The sequence below is a fragment of the Protopterus annectens genome, chromosome 5.part1 (assembly GCF_019279795.1).
Source record: "Protopterus annectens isolate FY-2018-M chromosome 5.part1, PAN1.0, whole genome shotgun sequence".
In the NCBI taxonomy this organism is placed as follows: Eukaryota; Metazoa; Chordata; order Ceratodontiformes; family Protopteridae; genus Protopterus; species Protopterus annectens.
The window spans coordinates 752,303,074-752,318,991 of NC_056736.1; the positions used below are offsets into that span (position 1 = coordinate 752,303,074).

At 45.7% G+C, this 15,918-nt stretch overlaps 1 protein-coding gene across 1 annotated transcript in view; it reads left to right on the top strand.

The window, feature by feature from the left end:
• Positions 1–15,918, top strand: part of PPME1 (protein phosphatase methylesterase 1) — a 973,601-nt gene that overhangs the window by 478,774 nt on the left and 478,909 nt on the right. The window contains exon 7 of the mRNA XM_044073394.1: positions 1,932–2,022. Within this exon, the coding sequence (XP_043929329.1) occupies positions 1,932–2,022 (91 nt within the window). The remainder of the gene's footprint in view (positions 1–1,931; positions 2,023–15,918) is intronic.

A 15,918-nucleotide genomic window follows, 5' to 3' on the forward strand; every position in this document is an offset into this window, starting at 1 on the left:
GGATGCTGCACCCAGGCTTGCAGACTCTCAAACTGTCAGCATGGCTAATACTTTAAAAGCAAACAAGGGGCCCCTGATGTTCTTCGTGTTTCACTGTTGCAGTCATTACATTTGGTTAATCTGCTGGCAAATTGCCCTCAGTCGGCCTGATTAACAAAGTCTTGGGTCCTGCGTCGGTTGCTGTCCCTTCCATGACGTCAGGTCGCCAGGGGTATAAAACATGCATCCAATGCCATTACATCAGTCTTTCTTGCTGTGCGGTGCCCGAAGCAGAAGCAGTTCGCAAGTGCCGGTTGGCCAACTCCTGAAATTTTCGTTTTTGAGTTTCAGAACCGAAGTCTTCAACTTAAAGCTAAGGCCTCTTCTCTTATGTTAAAATCCATGCCTCAGCCATTTTAGCTCATTTCAATACAGACCAGCCCCTCTTCTCACATCTTTTGATTAAACAATTCCACAGAGGGGCTTCTAATATCAGACCTCCCAGAAGTCCACCCACGCCAGCCTTGGACCTGAATTATGTTTTGGAAAAACTAACCTTGCCACCATTCGAACCTGCTTCTTCAGCAGAATTGAGATCTCTCTCCTGGAAGACTGCTTTCCTACTAGCTATCACCTCAGCCAGAAGGGTTTCAGAGCTTCAGGCACTCCTGGCTGTTGAGCTCTTAATCATTTTTCATACAGACAGGGTCTCCCTGAGGACTAAACCCCTCCTTTATGCCCAAGGTGGCATCTAATGTGACCCTCAGCCAGGCCATACAGCTACCCACCCTCTTTCCTAATCCTCAAAACAAGGGGGAAAGAATTCTGCACTCACTAGACATGCACAGACAGCTCGGATACTACCTGGACCATACTAAACCCTTCAGAAAAAGACGAGCTTCTTGTCAGCTTTGCCCCAGGGGCAGAGGAGAAGCCCATTTCCAAGCAAACCATTTCCAAATGGATATAACACTGTATCCATTTTTGCTACAGACTACATAGGAAACCTCCCCTTAAGTCTATTTGTACCCATTCCACTTCCACAGCATTCCTCAGAGGTGTTCCCACCAGGGACATCTTGGAAGCTTGCACCTGGACCTCTGTCCATACCTTTACCAAGCATTACCACCTACCTCTGTTTTCTAAGGCTAGGGCAGGGTTTGCCTCTGCAGTTCTGCAGGGCTTGCTGACCCATGCCTAGGTGTCTAACTAATCCTTTCACCCCCTCTCCTCAGCTTTGGGAATCCTCCCACAGGTGATGACTGCAACAGTGAAACACAAAGAACATAGTACAGTTGTGTACACTTACCATAAATGTAGATGTTCGAGTGTATTCACTGTTGCAGTCCTGGTTTCCCTCCTCTTTCCTTAGGGGGACATAAGCTTCTCATGGTGACTTTTAGCCACCAGGACCACTGTGCCATATTTCCTTAGGCTTCTGATGGGTTAGGGCAAGAAAAACTGATGTAATGGAGTCTGCTGCCTTGCTTTATAGCACTGATGACCTGGCATCAGACTACAGGCGACAGCAGCCGATGCAGAAGAACACCTGACTCTGGTATTCGAGCCGGCCGAGTGCTACCACAGCAGGGGTAACCCACAGGTGATGACTGCAACATTGAATACACTCTAACATCTACATTTATGGTAAGTGTACACAACTGTACTTTGAGGTTTTCTAGCAGTTGTCTGCCATTGCAGGTAATGTCATGTTATGAAATACATTTATTTGGCTCCGTGCCTCTTATGTGGACCCATATGTTCATTTGCTTGAAGCAATGTTTTTTTTTTTTTCGTATTAACTATACTTAAAATACTTTCTGTAAATATTTCCTGCTTAAGTGAGTGCAAAGCTATTGTTTTCAATGTTCCTCCATAGTCTGCTTAGGACTGTATTTGTTACCTTGTTTTTTAAGTCCAACATTAATCTCCATTTTTGTTTCTGTGTTTAGGTACAGCTATGGATGCCTTGAATAGTATGCAGAATTTCTTGCGCAGCCGTCCAAAAATGTTTAAGTCACTTGAAAATGCCATAGAGTGGAGGTAAAAAACAAATGGATTATTTCTCTGTGTATTTTTTGGTTGTTTTGAGATGTGACCTTTTCAATAGGACAGCAATTTAACATTCATAAAGAGAGCAATTAGCCATACCGTGATTTAGTGTTGTGTTTTGTGTGTATTGCCGTCCCGTGATTTAGTGTTGTGTTTTGTGTGTATTGCCGTCCCGTGATTTAGTGTTGTGTTTTGTGTGTATTGCCGTCCCGTGATTTAGTGTTGTGTTTCGTGTGTATTGCCGTCCCGTGATTTAGTGTTGTGTTTTGTGTGTATTGCCGTCCCGTGATTTAGTGTTGTGTTTTGTGTGTATTGCCGTCTGGTATTCTCATTCTTAACACAGTTTGAAAATGTTGCAATTCCCAAAGTTGCAACTGTTTCTGGGTAATAAGACTTAGCCTAAACTCAGTACATAACTGTTTATTTTCTGCAACTCTCATCCTGAATTTAATGAAGTCTCATTAGAAATTCCCCTTATTACTTTAATTGCTGATGCCCAGGCAAGTCATCAATCATTGTATCACAAGTCGGACCCCCTACTTGGCACCAGCTGTATCGTCAGGGAGAGATTCTTGGCTCAAGGGCTTTCCCTTGGTTGCATGCAGCAGAAACTTTGAGACTTAAAACACATCACAGAAGATGGCATCCTTGGTGTGTTTGGAGGGGCTCATTGCAGACAGGGGGAGGAAGAGGCTCATTAGTTAACTCAAAGAAAAACTTTATTGTCCTTCAGAAGTACACAGCGGTGTAGCTGAACAAAATTACAGTGCTTCGATGTTCTTTGTGTTTCACTGTTGGTCATCACATTTTGGTTATCCCTGCCACGGTAGCCCTCTAGTCGGCCCGAATACCAGAGGCTTAGTATTTCTACGTTGGTTGCTGTCACTTCAGGACTGACATCAGGTCGTCAGTGGTATAAAAACAGGCAGCCAATGCCATTACATCAGTCTTTCTTGCCGAGGAGCCCGAAGCAGAAGCACTTTCGTACGAGTGCCGGTCGGCCGCTACCTGAGTTTTTCGTTTCCAAATTGAAGCTGAAGTTTTCTAAAGCTAAGTACTCCATTGGGGATCCTTTGTTCTTCCTCTAACGGATGTCAGAAAAAGTTAACAATTGTCTCACCTGTGGAAAGCAAATACCACACCGCGATTTTCATTCCTACTGTGTCACTTGTTTAGGCACAGACCACGGCTTCCGCCGCTGTCGCTTTTGTACTTTGTTCAACCCCAGAACTATACATAGTCAGGCCCTTATTGTAGCTAGATATTTTTGCTGTCAGTCCTCGACTTCTGATATGGCTTCGGTAAGCCATCTGACAACCGATCTTCCGAAAAAAACATAAGGATAAAGACAGAGACAGACCGCAAAGGTCCAAAACTGCAGACGACACTTCCATTAAGTTAGTCGTCAGTTCTCCGGTCCTCAGTGAGGTGCTTTTGCAGCCCCTGATGCCTGCTTCTGTGGATTTGCAGGCTGCTACAGAGACCCTTTTGGAGTCTAGTATGCCGCAAGACTCTTCTTCGACTAAGGATCCTGCGGATGTGTCTACCTTGGATGGGTCTGGAGCCACTGAGCAGGCACCAGCTTCCGAGAAAGTACTTCGCACTACTGATACTCGACACAGACTGACGTCTTTCACATTTACAGTTCTTTTGAAAACTACCAAGTTTCTAATGGCCAGAGTACGAACTACACCCAAAAAACCGACGACCCAAACTCGGGCTCCTGCTTCCTTGCCTCAGTCTCAAATGCTTAAAATGGCGGAAGACCTTATAATGCTTATCAAGGGAAGCCAGGCTACTCCTTCCAAAAGAAAAAGAGACTTGTCCCCAGTAGTTTTATCTGAACAGGAGTCCGATGACTCTGATGCATCTGAATATGAAGATCTGCAACCTGTCTCTGCTTATGAGGATTCTTCTGCAGAGGAATCCATCCCTTCAGCCTCCCCACCCTAGGACTTTTCCTTTGGGGAAACCCTACATACTTTAAGGGAGCATTTCCAATGGGAATGTCAGGACTATCCTCAGTCAAAAAAGTGACTCGGGGAATTCTTAAATCTTCCATAGCACACACCTCTGACAATTCCTCCTGTCCTGGATATTGTGGATGATGTCTTTATGGAATCTAGTCTGACTCCGGACACCCTCCCTCCTGCTCACAGGAAACCTGGCAGGTACTGTAGAGTCCCTGAGTCTCACAAATTTATTTTCAAAACTCCTACTGCTGACCCCGAGGTCATCTCAAGGACCTAAAGGAATCAAAGCAACTTTAGCTAAGAATCCCACCCCCTCAGATAGGGATTCCCGAGCATTAGACAGATGGGGTAAAAAAGTATACACCTCTGCTACTCTTGCTATTAGAGGATTAAATTGTCAGTTTCATATGCTGAAATATCAGCAACGTACCATGGAACTCCTCAAACAAGAAATATCTTCTTTCCCTGTTTGTGCAGAAAATAGAGTAATAAGAGTTGGTGCATTCTGCAAGTCAAGTAACTAAGTACACCTTAGTGTGGTTTTGACGCCCTAAAAGCATCTTGCAGGGTAGCAGTTACTGGTTCTGTACTTAGGAGACATACTTGGCTTAAGGAACAGACCTTGCCAGACCATGTCAAATCCAAATTATTGGGCACACCCTTGCACAAAGACGACTTATTTGGCACCAAGGCAGAAGAGGTCCTAAAAAAGATGGAAGAAAAACCTAAATCTGTGCAGACAGTTAGGACTTCTTACAGGTCCAGCCACCAAGGTTCAGTAGGCATTGATCCTGCAAGCACTGGTCCTTTACTGCCCCCCCAGGTCAGCACAGCCCAGACCCGGGGAAGCAGGTCCCCCAGACAACAGCTCCAGAGAATGCAGAGATCTAAGCAATGGAGTTCCTCCTCTTCAAAACCAGGGAGTGCTAAGCCAACCCTTATGGTAAAAGCTCACAATGACTTTACACTTCTACCCCCTCCCTCTGCTCACCTACACTTGCCCCTAGGAGGAAAACTCTCCTTCCACGCAAGCAACTTGGCCACCATTACCAATGACCACTGAGTCCTCAACATAGTGTTCCAGGGATACAAATTTTATTTTCACACTCTGCCAACCCCAAAAGGGTTCCCAGATCTACCCCCAAATCAGCGGGCAGAGACCAAAAAACAAGTCCTTTCCCTCCTCTCTCTGAGGGCAATAAAGCATGATGTTCTTTGCATTTTCACTGTTGCAGTCATCACATTTGGGTTATCTGCTTGCAGTAGCCCTCAGTCGGCCTGATTATAAAAGTCTTGGGTCCTGCGTCGGTTACTGTCTCATCTTCCATGACGTCAGGTAGTCGGGGGTATAAAGCACGCAGCCGACGCCATTACATCAGTCTTTCTTGCCGTGCGGTGCCCAAAGCAGAAGCAGTTTGCAAGTGCCGGTCGGCCGACTCCTGAAATTTTCGATGTCCTTCAAGGATGCATCTGCAGTCCTAACAAATGGGTTGTCCTGACCTCGGGCAGCCTTCGGTCGGCCGGATTCCAAAGTCTGGGTCTGGCCTCGGCTGGTGTCGCACTTCACCCGACGTCATAGCTGCAGTTCTTCGGGTATAAAGGCATCAGCCGATGCCATTTTCCCCAGTCTTTCTTGCCGCGTGGTGCCCGAAGCAGAAGCTGTTCGCAAGTGCCGGTCGGTCAGATCCAGAGATTTCTACTACCGAAGACTTCTAAAAAGCTAAGTACCCCGTTGGGGACTCTTTCTTGCCTCAGCCGATGTCAGAAAAAGTGAATAACTGTTTAACTTGTGGGAAACAAATACCTCATAAAGACTTCCACTCTTACTGCCTACCTTGTTTAGGCCCAGACCACGACGTAGCAGCTTGTTTAGCCTGTGCTTCCTTCAACCGACGGACGCTTAGACGTCGGTCGGAGTTTGCAGAGGAGTTTTTCGGCTCCGCTTTTGCTTATATCATGCCGTCGGAGACTCCGACTTCACATTTAGCTAAAAAGCGTAAGGAAAAGGACCGACACTCGCGGTCCGCGGTTTCGGCCGAAACCGCGGTTAAGCCAACCGCGAGTGTCTCGGTTTCGGCTGAAACCGAGTCTGCGGTTCTTCCTTCGGCCGAAAGCATGCCTCCTACTACCGAGGCCTCTTCCAGCATGGCTGAATCTGCTACTGAAATTCCACCTGCTCTTACAGTTTCTCAGGATTTATCAGATACTATTCCCCTAGATGCATCTACTCCTGCACGTGGAGCTGCTAGGCCCCCTGCATCCATGTCAATTAAGGCCTTTGCCAGGGCTAAAGCAGCTAAATCTTCCAAGGCCGTGCCTACTAAAGCCCCCTCACAGGCCTAGCTCTAGTACTCAAATGCTTAGTCTAGCAGAGGATCTCATTTCCTTCATCAGGGGATCCCAGTCTCATCCAGATAGGGCCTCTCAACCCCCTCCAGAGAAGAGGCCTAGAGCAGAACCCCCTGAGCCAGTTTCTACTGATTACTCCTCAGATGAATCAGAAAATACAAACCCTCCTGAGGGCCCTTATTCTCCATATGAGGACTCTGATGCAGAAGACTCCATTCCTTCTGCCTCTCCTCCTAAGGAATTTTCTTTTGGGGAAACCTTGCATGCTATGAGGGAACAATTTCAATGGCAGGGTCAGGATTTCTCAGACTCTAGGAAAAGGCTTAGGACTTTTTTGCATTTGCCACAGCATAGGCCTTTAGCCATTCCTCCAGTACTTACAGTTGTGGATGATGCATTTAATGATGCTTGTACTGCTCCTGATTCACTCCCTCCGGCCCCTGCTAAGCCCGACCGATACTACAGGGTTCCGGACACACATAATCACTTGTATAAGGCTCCTTTTGCAGATCCTGAAACTATTTCACAGGGCCCCAAGGCGGTAGCAGCTACCTCTGCCAAAACCCACTCCCTCTGAAAGGGAATCTAGGGCCTTGGAGATGGGGTAAAAAGTTTATACTTCTGCTACTCTTTCGCTAGGGCCTTAAACTGTCAATTCCACATGATTCAGTATCAGGAATTTATGTTAGATCAGTTATCTAAAAAGCTGTCCTCACCTGAACCTTTAGACCGAAAGTCTCTGCAGGAAATGGTACATAACATACAGCAGGTCAGTAATCATTCCTTAAAATGCGGCTATGATGCACTGGAGTCCTCCTTTAGATCAGCTATGACTGGTACAGTGATCAGAAGGCATGCATGGTTAAAAGAGCAGTCCTTACCAGACCATGTAAAATCAAAGCTCCTAGATGCTCCCATGGATAAACACAATTTGTTTGGCTCCCCTGCACAGCAAGTGCTGAAGAAGGTGGAAGAGAAAGCAAAATCTGTACAGACTGTTAAGGATTTCTTACAGGTTCAGCCTCCAAGGTTTAGTAGGAACTGGCCTTCCAAGAATTGGTCCTTTCCAGACACCAACAGAGCACAGAGAGGCAGGAATAGGCGCACAAGAGGCAGAGGTCAATCCAGAGGTGCCTACAGGGGACGTCAGTGGCAGCCTAACAACCAGCGAAGTACTGCTGCAGATCCAGCCACTACCACTTCCACAGGACAATCACAGTGACTTGGCTCTGAAGCCGCCTACCAGGGAACAACTAGAAGCACCCTTAGGCGGAAAGCTAGCCTTATTCTCAGTAAACTGGCATTGCATTACAGGAGACAAATGGATTTTACAGACAATAGACAAAGGTTACAGGTTTCACTTCCATACTCTACCACGGAAGAGAGGAATGCCAAACATACCTCCAAATCAAATGGCAAACGCTCTAGAACAAATAGACAACTTAAAAAGGATGAGAGCTATAGAAAAGGTACCATCTATGGAACAAGGACAAGGATTTTACTCCAGACTTTTCCTGGTGCCAAGGAAGGAAAACCAATGGAGACCTATTCTAGACCTGTCCGCACTGAACACATACCTCATTGTCCCAAGATTCAAAATGCTGACTCTACAGCAGCTTCTTCCCATGCTGGGCAAGGAGTCTTGGCTGGTAACTCTAGATCTCAAGGAGGCATACCTGCACATCCCCATACGACCAAATTGCAGAAGATACCTCAGATTTCTTGCAGGATCAGAGCATTATCAATTCTCAGCATTGCCGTTTGGCTTATCTACTGCTCCCAGAGTATTCACGAAATGCCTGGCATCAGTAATTGCTCATTGCAGGCTTCAGGGAATTCAAATTTACCCATACCTGGACAACTGCCTGTTACAAGCGGACAACAAAAACAAATTAACAAAAGACTTGAAAAGGGTCATTCATCTACTGCAAGCCTTGGGATACACAGTCAATATAAAAAAGTCAAGGCTGTTGCCATCCCAAAGGATAACTTTCTTGGGTGCAGAACTGGACACATCAAATCAAATGGCATCCCTCACAGCAGAAAAACAAAAGCAACTTCCACTCTACTTCATGGCATTAACAACGCAGAACCAGCTTACAGCAAGGAAAGTCCTGCAAGCCTTGGGTTACATGGCATCCTGCATAATATTGATCCCACATGCCAGACTACATATGAGGAAGTTGCAATGGTACCTCAGGAATTTATGGTCTCAGCACAAGCACAGCCTAGAAACCCAAATTCCAATAATTCCATGCCTGAAGCAAGAATTCCGATGGTGGGCTCAGGCCTGCCAATTGAACAAAGGACTGCCCTTCCACAGCCCTCAACCAAGCCAGACTATCACCACAGACGCCTCAGACCTCGGTTGGGGGGCACACATGCTGGACAAGTGCATACAGGGCTTATGGACTCAAGACCAGCTAAACCTACATATAAACCAAAAAGAGATGCTGGCAGTAAAACTGGCAATTCAGGCATTCAGACCGTTTCTCCAACAGGGACAATTACTGATAGACGGACAACACCACAGTTATGTGGTATATCAACAAACAGGGAGGCACACATTCATATCCTCTATGCCGGATGGCAATGGATCTCTGGAATGTGGCCCTAAGCCTCAACATACAGCTCAAGGCAATATTTGTGCCAGGAAAAGAAAACATACTAGCAGACATCTTAAGCAGGACTACCACGGATGCCCACGAATGGATGCTGCATCCAGACATCTTCAAATCCATGACAAGGAAATGGGGACTACCAGAAATAGACTTATTCGCATCCCCACACAATCACCAATTGAAAAAATTCTGCACAAGGACATACCACCCACTTGCTTGGAAGGTGGACTCCCTATCTTTCAGTTGGGAAAACCTGACCGCATATGCATTCCCACCTCTTCCTTTGATGCACAAGGTGCTATTGAAGATCAAAGAAGACCACCCAAGGATCATCCTGATAGCTCCAGACTGGCCGAGGCAGCACTGGTACCCACTACTGAGGAGTATGTCTCGGGAACACGCATGGCCTCTACCCCTGGTTCCTTTACTGCTAACGCAGAACAACTTCAAAACCCTGCATCCGAACCTGAAAACACTGCAGCTAGCTGCTTGGAGCATTGCATAAGACAAAATAACCCAGAATTATCTCAAAGGGTTAAAGACATTATCTTGGAAGCTCGCAGACCCTCAACAAGAAAAACTTACTCAGCGAAATGGAAAAGATATCTCTTTTGGAGTACAGCAAAAGGGCAGAATGTAGCACTGGTAAACATAGCTAACATCCTGGAATACTTAGCAGAGCTTTTCCACAATGGCCTGTCTTACTCTTCCATTAAGATTCATGCGTCAGCTATTTCAGCAGAATACAACATGGATCCTCCAGTCTTCTCTCATCCTCTACTCAGGCAGTTTCTGAGAGGAATCAAAAATGTAAAGCCACCAAGGAAGCCACCATTGCCTACATGGGACTTGAACTTTGTGCTAGAAAAGTTGACACTTCCCCCCCTTTTGAACCAGCAGCAACAGCAGAATTACAGTACTTATCATGGAAAACTGCTTTCCTGCTGGCAATCACTTCAGCAAGAAGGGTTTCTGAGTTACAGGCATTAATGGCAGTGCAACCCTTCCTTATCTTCCATCAGGATAGAGTGTCCATGAGAACTAATCCTACTTTTATGCCAAAGGTGGTCTCCAGAGTATCTTTAAACCAAGCAATCCACCTACCTACATTCTTCCCCAACCCACAGAACAGGGGAGAAAGACTGCTGCATACCTTGGATGTGCATAGGCAATTGTGCTACTACCTGGACAGAACCAAGAACAATAGAAAAACTGACCAGCTTCTGGTAGCATATGCCACAGGAATGGAAGGAAAAGCAATTTCGAAACAGACAATCTCAAAATGGATAGGAAATTGCATTAGATTTTGTTATTCTTATCATGGAAAGGCAACTCCAGAAAATGTCAGACCTCACTCCACAAGGGCTACAGCCACTACTACAGCTTTTACGAGGAGTGGCTACAAAAGACATTTTAGAGGCTGCTACTTGGAGCTCCGTGCATACATTTGCCAAGCATTATAATCTACCCTTATACTCCAGATCCGAGCAGGTTTTGCCACTGCTGTTTTGCAAGGGATCTTAACTACACCATAATCTTGTTAGGGCCTCCTCCCCCAGTTTGGCTATGGTATTCTACCCATTTGTTAGGACTGCAGATGCATCCTTGAAGGACATAGTACAGTTTTGTACCTACCATAAATGTAGATGTCCGAGAGGTATGCATCTGCAGTCAGGATTACCCACCCTCCTTCCCCTCTGTGGTACTCCTAGGGTATTTGCCCATCTTATAGCTAGCTGGGGGAATCTATTATGGTGTATTTGTTTGTATATATGTATATACATGTTTATTTCTATTTGCTCTCTGCTGTTTGGAAACATTTGCATTTATCCAAATTTAGCCTTCCTAGAGGGCATCTGGCATCTGGGGCAAGAAACACTGAGGAAAATGGCGTCGGCTGATGCCTTTATACCCGAAGAACTGCAGCTATGACGTCGGGTGAAGTGCAACACCAGCCGAGGCCAGACCCAGACTTTGGAATCCGGCTGACCGAAGGGCTGCCTGAGGTCAGGACAACCCATTTGTTAGGACTGCAGATGCATACCTCTCGGACATCTACATTTATGGTAGGTACAAAACTGTACTTTTTCGAGTTTCAGAACCGAAGTCTTAACTAAGCTAAGTACCCCGGTGGGGAAACTTTTTCTTGCTCTAAACCGATGTCAGTAAAAGTTAATTGTATTTCTTGTGGAAAGCAAATACCTCATAAAAATTTTCATTCGTACTGCATTCCTTGCTTAGGCCCTGACCACGACGTACCTCGTTGTCAGTTTTGTGCTTATTTAAACAACAAACTATTCGTTGTCTGTTTATTTACGCTTCTAAATATTTCGGTACTCTGTTCAATTATCCAGATATGGCTTCGGTAAGCCACCCGACTACCGACATTGCAAAAACACGCAAAGATAAAGACAGAGACAGACCGCATTAGTCCAAAGCTGCCAATGATGCTTCTCCTAGGCTAGTCGCCATTTCACCGGTACTCAGTGAGGCTCTTTCGCAGCCCCTGATACCCGCTACTTTAGATTCGTAGGCCTCTACTGAGACCCATTTGGAGTCCAGTATGTCACGAAATACTTCAGCTGTGGAACTTGCGGATGTCTCTACCTTGGATGGGTCCGGAGCCGCTATGCAGGCACCAGCTTCTGAGGGTGTATTCAGGCCTACTGACTTGCATATTATACCGACACCATCGTCCTCTTTAAGGCCTAAAACTCGTTCCATGCTTAGAAAACTGATGCCCAGACCGCATGGTCAGGCCTCTATGCCTAAAAAACAAATGCTAAGAATGGCTGAAGACCTTATTACTCTAATCAGGGGAAGTCACCCTTCCCCCTCTAAGAGACATAGGACTGAGTTTTTTTATGATTCTTCTGATCAGGACTCTAAAATTTCTGTTTACTCTGATGACCAGGATTTACCCTTATCTACCTATGAAGATTCTGATGCAGAGGACTCTATTCCCTCTGCTTCACCTCCAGAGAATTTCTCTTTTGGTGAAACCTTGCATACTGTTAGGGAGCATTTTCACTGGGAAAGCTAGGATTACTTCTTCTTTCGGCTGCTCCCGTTAGGGGTCGCCACAAGAGATCAACTGTTTCCATTTCTACCTGTCCTCTGCATCATGCTCTGTCACACCAACCACCTGCATGTCCTCTCTCCCCACATCCATAAACCTTATCTTAGGCCTTCCTCTTTTCCTGTTACCTGACAGCTTCATCCTTACCATCTTTTTCCCAATATACTCTGCATCCCTCCTCAGCACATGTCCAAGCCAACATAATCTTGCCCCTCTGGCTTGGTCTCCAAACCTTCCAACCTGGGCTGACCCTCTAATATACTTATTCCTAATCCTGTCCATCCTCGTCACACCCAGTGCAAATCTTAACATCTTCAACTCTGCCACTTCAAGCTCTGACTCCTGCCTTTTTGTCAATGCCACTATCTCCAACCCGTATAACATAGCTGGTCTCACTACCCTCTTGTAGACCTTCCCTTTCACTCTTACTGGTACTTGTCTGTCACAAATCACTCCTGACACTCTTCTCCACCCACTCCATTCTGCCTGTACTCTCTTCCACACTCACCATTACTCTGAACTGTTGATCCCAAGTATTTAAACTCATCCACCTTCGCCACCTCTACTCCCTGCATCCTCACCATTCGTCTATCCTCCCTCTTATTCACACACATATATTCTGTCTTAGTCCTGCTGACCTTCATTCCTCTTCTCTCTAGAGCATAGCTCCACCTCTCCAGGGTCTCCTCCACCTGTTCCCTACTCTCACTACAGATCACAATGTCATCTGCAAACATCATAGTCCACGGGGACTCCTGTCTGAACTCGTCTGTCAACCTGTCCATCACCATTGCAAATAAGAAAGGGCTCAGAGCTGATCCTTGATTTAATCCCACCTCCACCTTAAACGCATCCGTTACTCTGAGTCCCACCACAGACCTCACTGCTGTCACACTACCCTTGTACATATCCTGTACCACTCTTACATACTTGTCTGACACTCCCGACTTCCTCATACAATACCGCAACTCCTCTCTAGGCACCCTGTCATATGCTTTCTCTAAATCCACAAAGACACAACGCAACTCCTTCTGACCTTCTCTGTACTTCTCCATCAACACTCTCGGAGCAAACATCGCATCTGTAGTGTTCTTTCCTGGTATGAAACCATACTGCTGATCACTAATCATCACCTCCCTTCTTAACCTAGCTTCCACTATTCTTTCCCATAACTTCATGCTATGACTGATCAGTTTAATCCCTCTGTAGTTACTACAGCTCTGCGCATCACCCTTATTCTTAAAAATCGGTACCAAAACACTTTTTCTCCATTCCTGAGGCATCCTCTCACTTTAAGATTTCATTAAACAATCTAGTTAAAAACTCCACTGCCATTTCACCTAAACACCTGCATGCTTCCACAGGTATGTCATCTGGACTAACAGCCTTTCCATTCTTCATCCTCTTCATAGCTATCCTTATTTCCTCCTTGCAAATCCACTGCACTTCATGATTCACTATCCACACATCATCCAACCTTCTCTCCCTCTCATCCTCTTCATTCATCATCCCCTCAAAGTGCTCTTTCCATTACTCTGACTCTAAAAAGAGGTTTAGGGATTTCTTACTCCTGCCCCAACACAGGCCTTTAGCTATCCCCCCTGTACTGGACATTGTTGATGCCTTTTCTGAATCTAGCTTGGCCCCTGACTCTTTACCTCCTGCTCCCAGAAAACCTGATAGATATTACAGGGTTCCTGACCCTCACAAGTTCCTTTTTAAAAATCCTACTGTGGATCCTGAGACCATTTCACAGGGACCCAAGGGCATTAAGGCTACTACTGCCAAAAATCCTACCCCCTCTGATAGAGATTCCAGGGCGCTGAATAGATGGGGTAAGAAGGTATACACTTCTGCAACCTTGGCCATTAGGGACTTAAACTGCCAGTTTCATATGTTAAAGTATCAGCAGCATATTATTGAATTGCTTAAACAGAAAATTATGTTGATTCCTGATTGTGCTGAAAATAAAGATTTACAGGATTTAATGCATTCTGCTGAACAAGTTGGAAAACATACTTTGTAATGTGGTTTGATTCACTAGAGGCATCTTGCAGGGCTGCTGTCACTGGGTCTATACTTAGAAGGCATGCTTGGCTTAAAGAGCAGTCTTTGCCAGATCATGTTAAAGCTAAATTGCTGGATGCTCCCTTAAACCAAGACCGCCTGTTTGGCAACAAAGCAGTAGTAGTACTTAAAAAGGATGGAGGAAAAAGCTAAATCTTTGCAAACTGTTAAAGATTTCCTACAAGTACAGCCTCCCAGATTTAGTAGGCATTGGCCCTCTAAAAATCGGTCCTTTCCTGCCTCTTCCAGGCCTTCAGTCCAAACCCAGAACCAGCAGAACACCCAGGCTTCAGTCCCAAGGTACTCACAGGACTAAGCAGTTGGGGGCTCCCACTTCCAAAGCAGAGTGTGTTAAGACTCCCCCATGGTAAACTGTCTCAGTGACTTAACTTTAAATCTTCCAAGCCCTGCACAACTGACTTCCTTTAGGGGGAAAGATTGCCCTGCAGGCAAAAAAATAGGGATCTCATTACCCAGGATAAATGGGTTTTAAATATAGTTTCCCAAGGATACAGATTCCACTTTCACTCCCTGCCAACCCTAAACGGTTGGCCAGATCTACCCCCAAATCAGTGGGCAGAGGCTCAAAAGCAAATTCTCTCTCTTAAGCATCAGGGCTATTCAACCTGTTAAAGTAGAGGAAAGGTTTCTACTCAAGACTTTTCTTGGTGCCCAGAAAAGACAACTCCTGGCATCCTATCCTGGTCCTCTCTATCCTAAACACTTTTTGGTGATCCCAAAATTCAAGATGCTAACTCTTCACCAGCTGCTTCCTATGCTAGGCAAGGATACCTGGTTGGCAATACTGGATTTAAAGGAAGCTTACCTGCACATCCAAATAAGGGAATCTTGCAGAAGATCAGGCTACATGCACTATCAGTTCTCTGCACTGCCCTTTGGCTTATCTACTGCGCCCAGGGTATTCACAAAGTGCCTAGTTCCAGTCATTGCATTTTGCAGGCAAAGAAATATCCAAATATATCCATACCAGGAAGATTGTCTAATTCAGGCAGAAAGCCAGGACATACTATTGAATCATCTGGCGTTTGTACAGAAATTGCTAACTTCTCTGGGGAACACCATAAATGAAAATAAATCACATCTTGTACCCTGCCAACAACTTGTTGTTCCTGGGAGCAAGCTTGAACACAACTTCCCAGGTGGCTTTCCTCACGCCAGAGAAACAATTCATTTGACAGCCTACTTCAAACTACTGGCCACAAAGACCCAGCTATCTGCAAGGAAAATACTGCAAGCCCTGGGGTTCATGGCCTCCTGCATTCTACTAATTCCATATGCAAGACTGCATATGAGGAAACTACAATGGTATCTAAAAAGCCTATGGTGTCAACATTCTCAGGATCTAGAATTTCCTATCATACCTTGTCTACAGATAGAGTTCCTTTAGTGGGCAGAGGCCTGCCGCCAAAACAAGGGACTGCCATTCACTCTACCCCCTGCCGCCCAAACCCTAACAACAGACACATCAGACTATGCATGGGGAGCTCACCTGGCAGGGAAGTGCATTCAGGGCAAATGGAACCCAAATCAAATGCACCTGCATGTCAATCAAAAATAAATGTTAGCTGTACAGAATGCTCTGACAGCCTTCAAGGACCACATTCTTCCAGGGCAATTAATGGTAAAGACTGACAACACCACTGATGTCCTTCAAGGATGCATCTGCAGTCCTAACATATGGGTTGTCCTGCCTCAGGCAGCCCTTCGGTTGACCGGATTCCAAAGTCTGGGTCTGGCCTCGGCTGATGTCGCACTTCACCCGACGTCATAGCTGCTG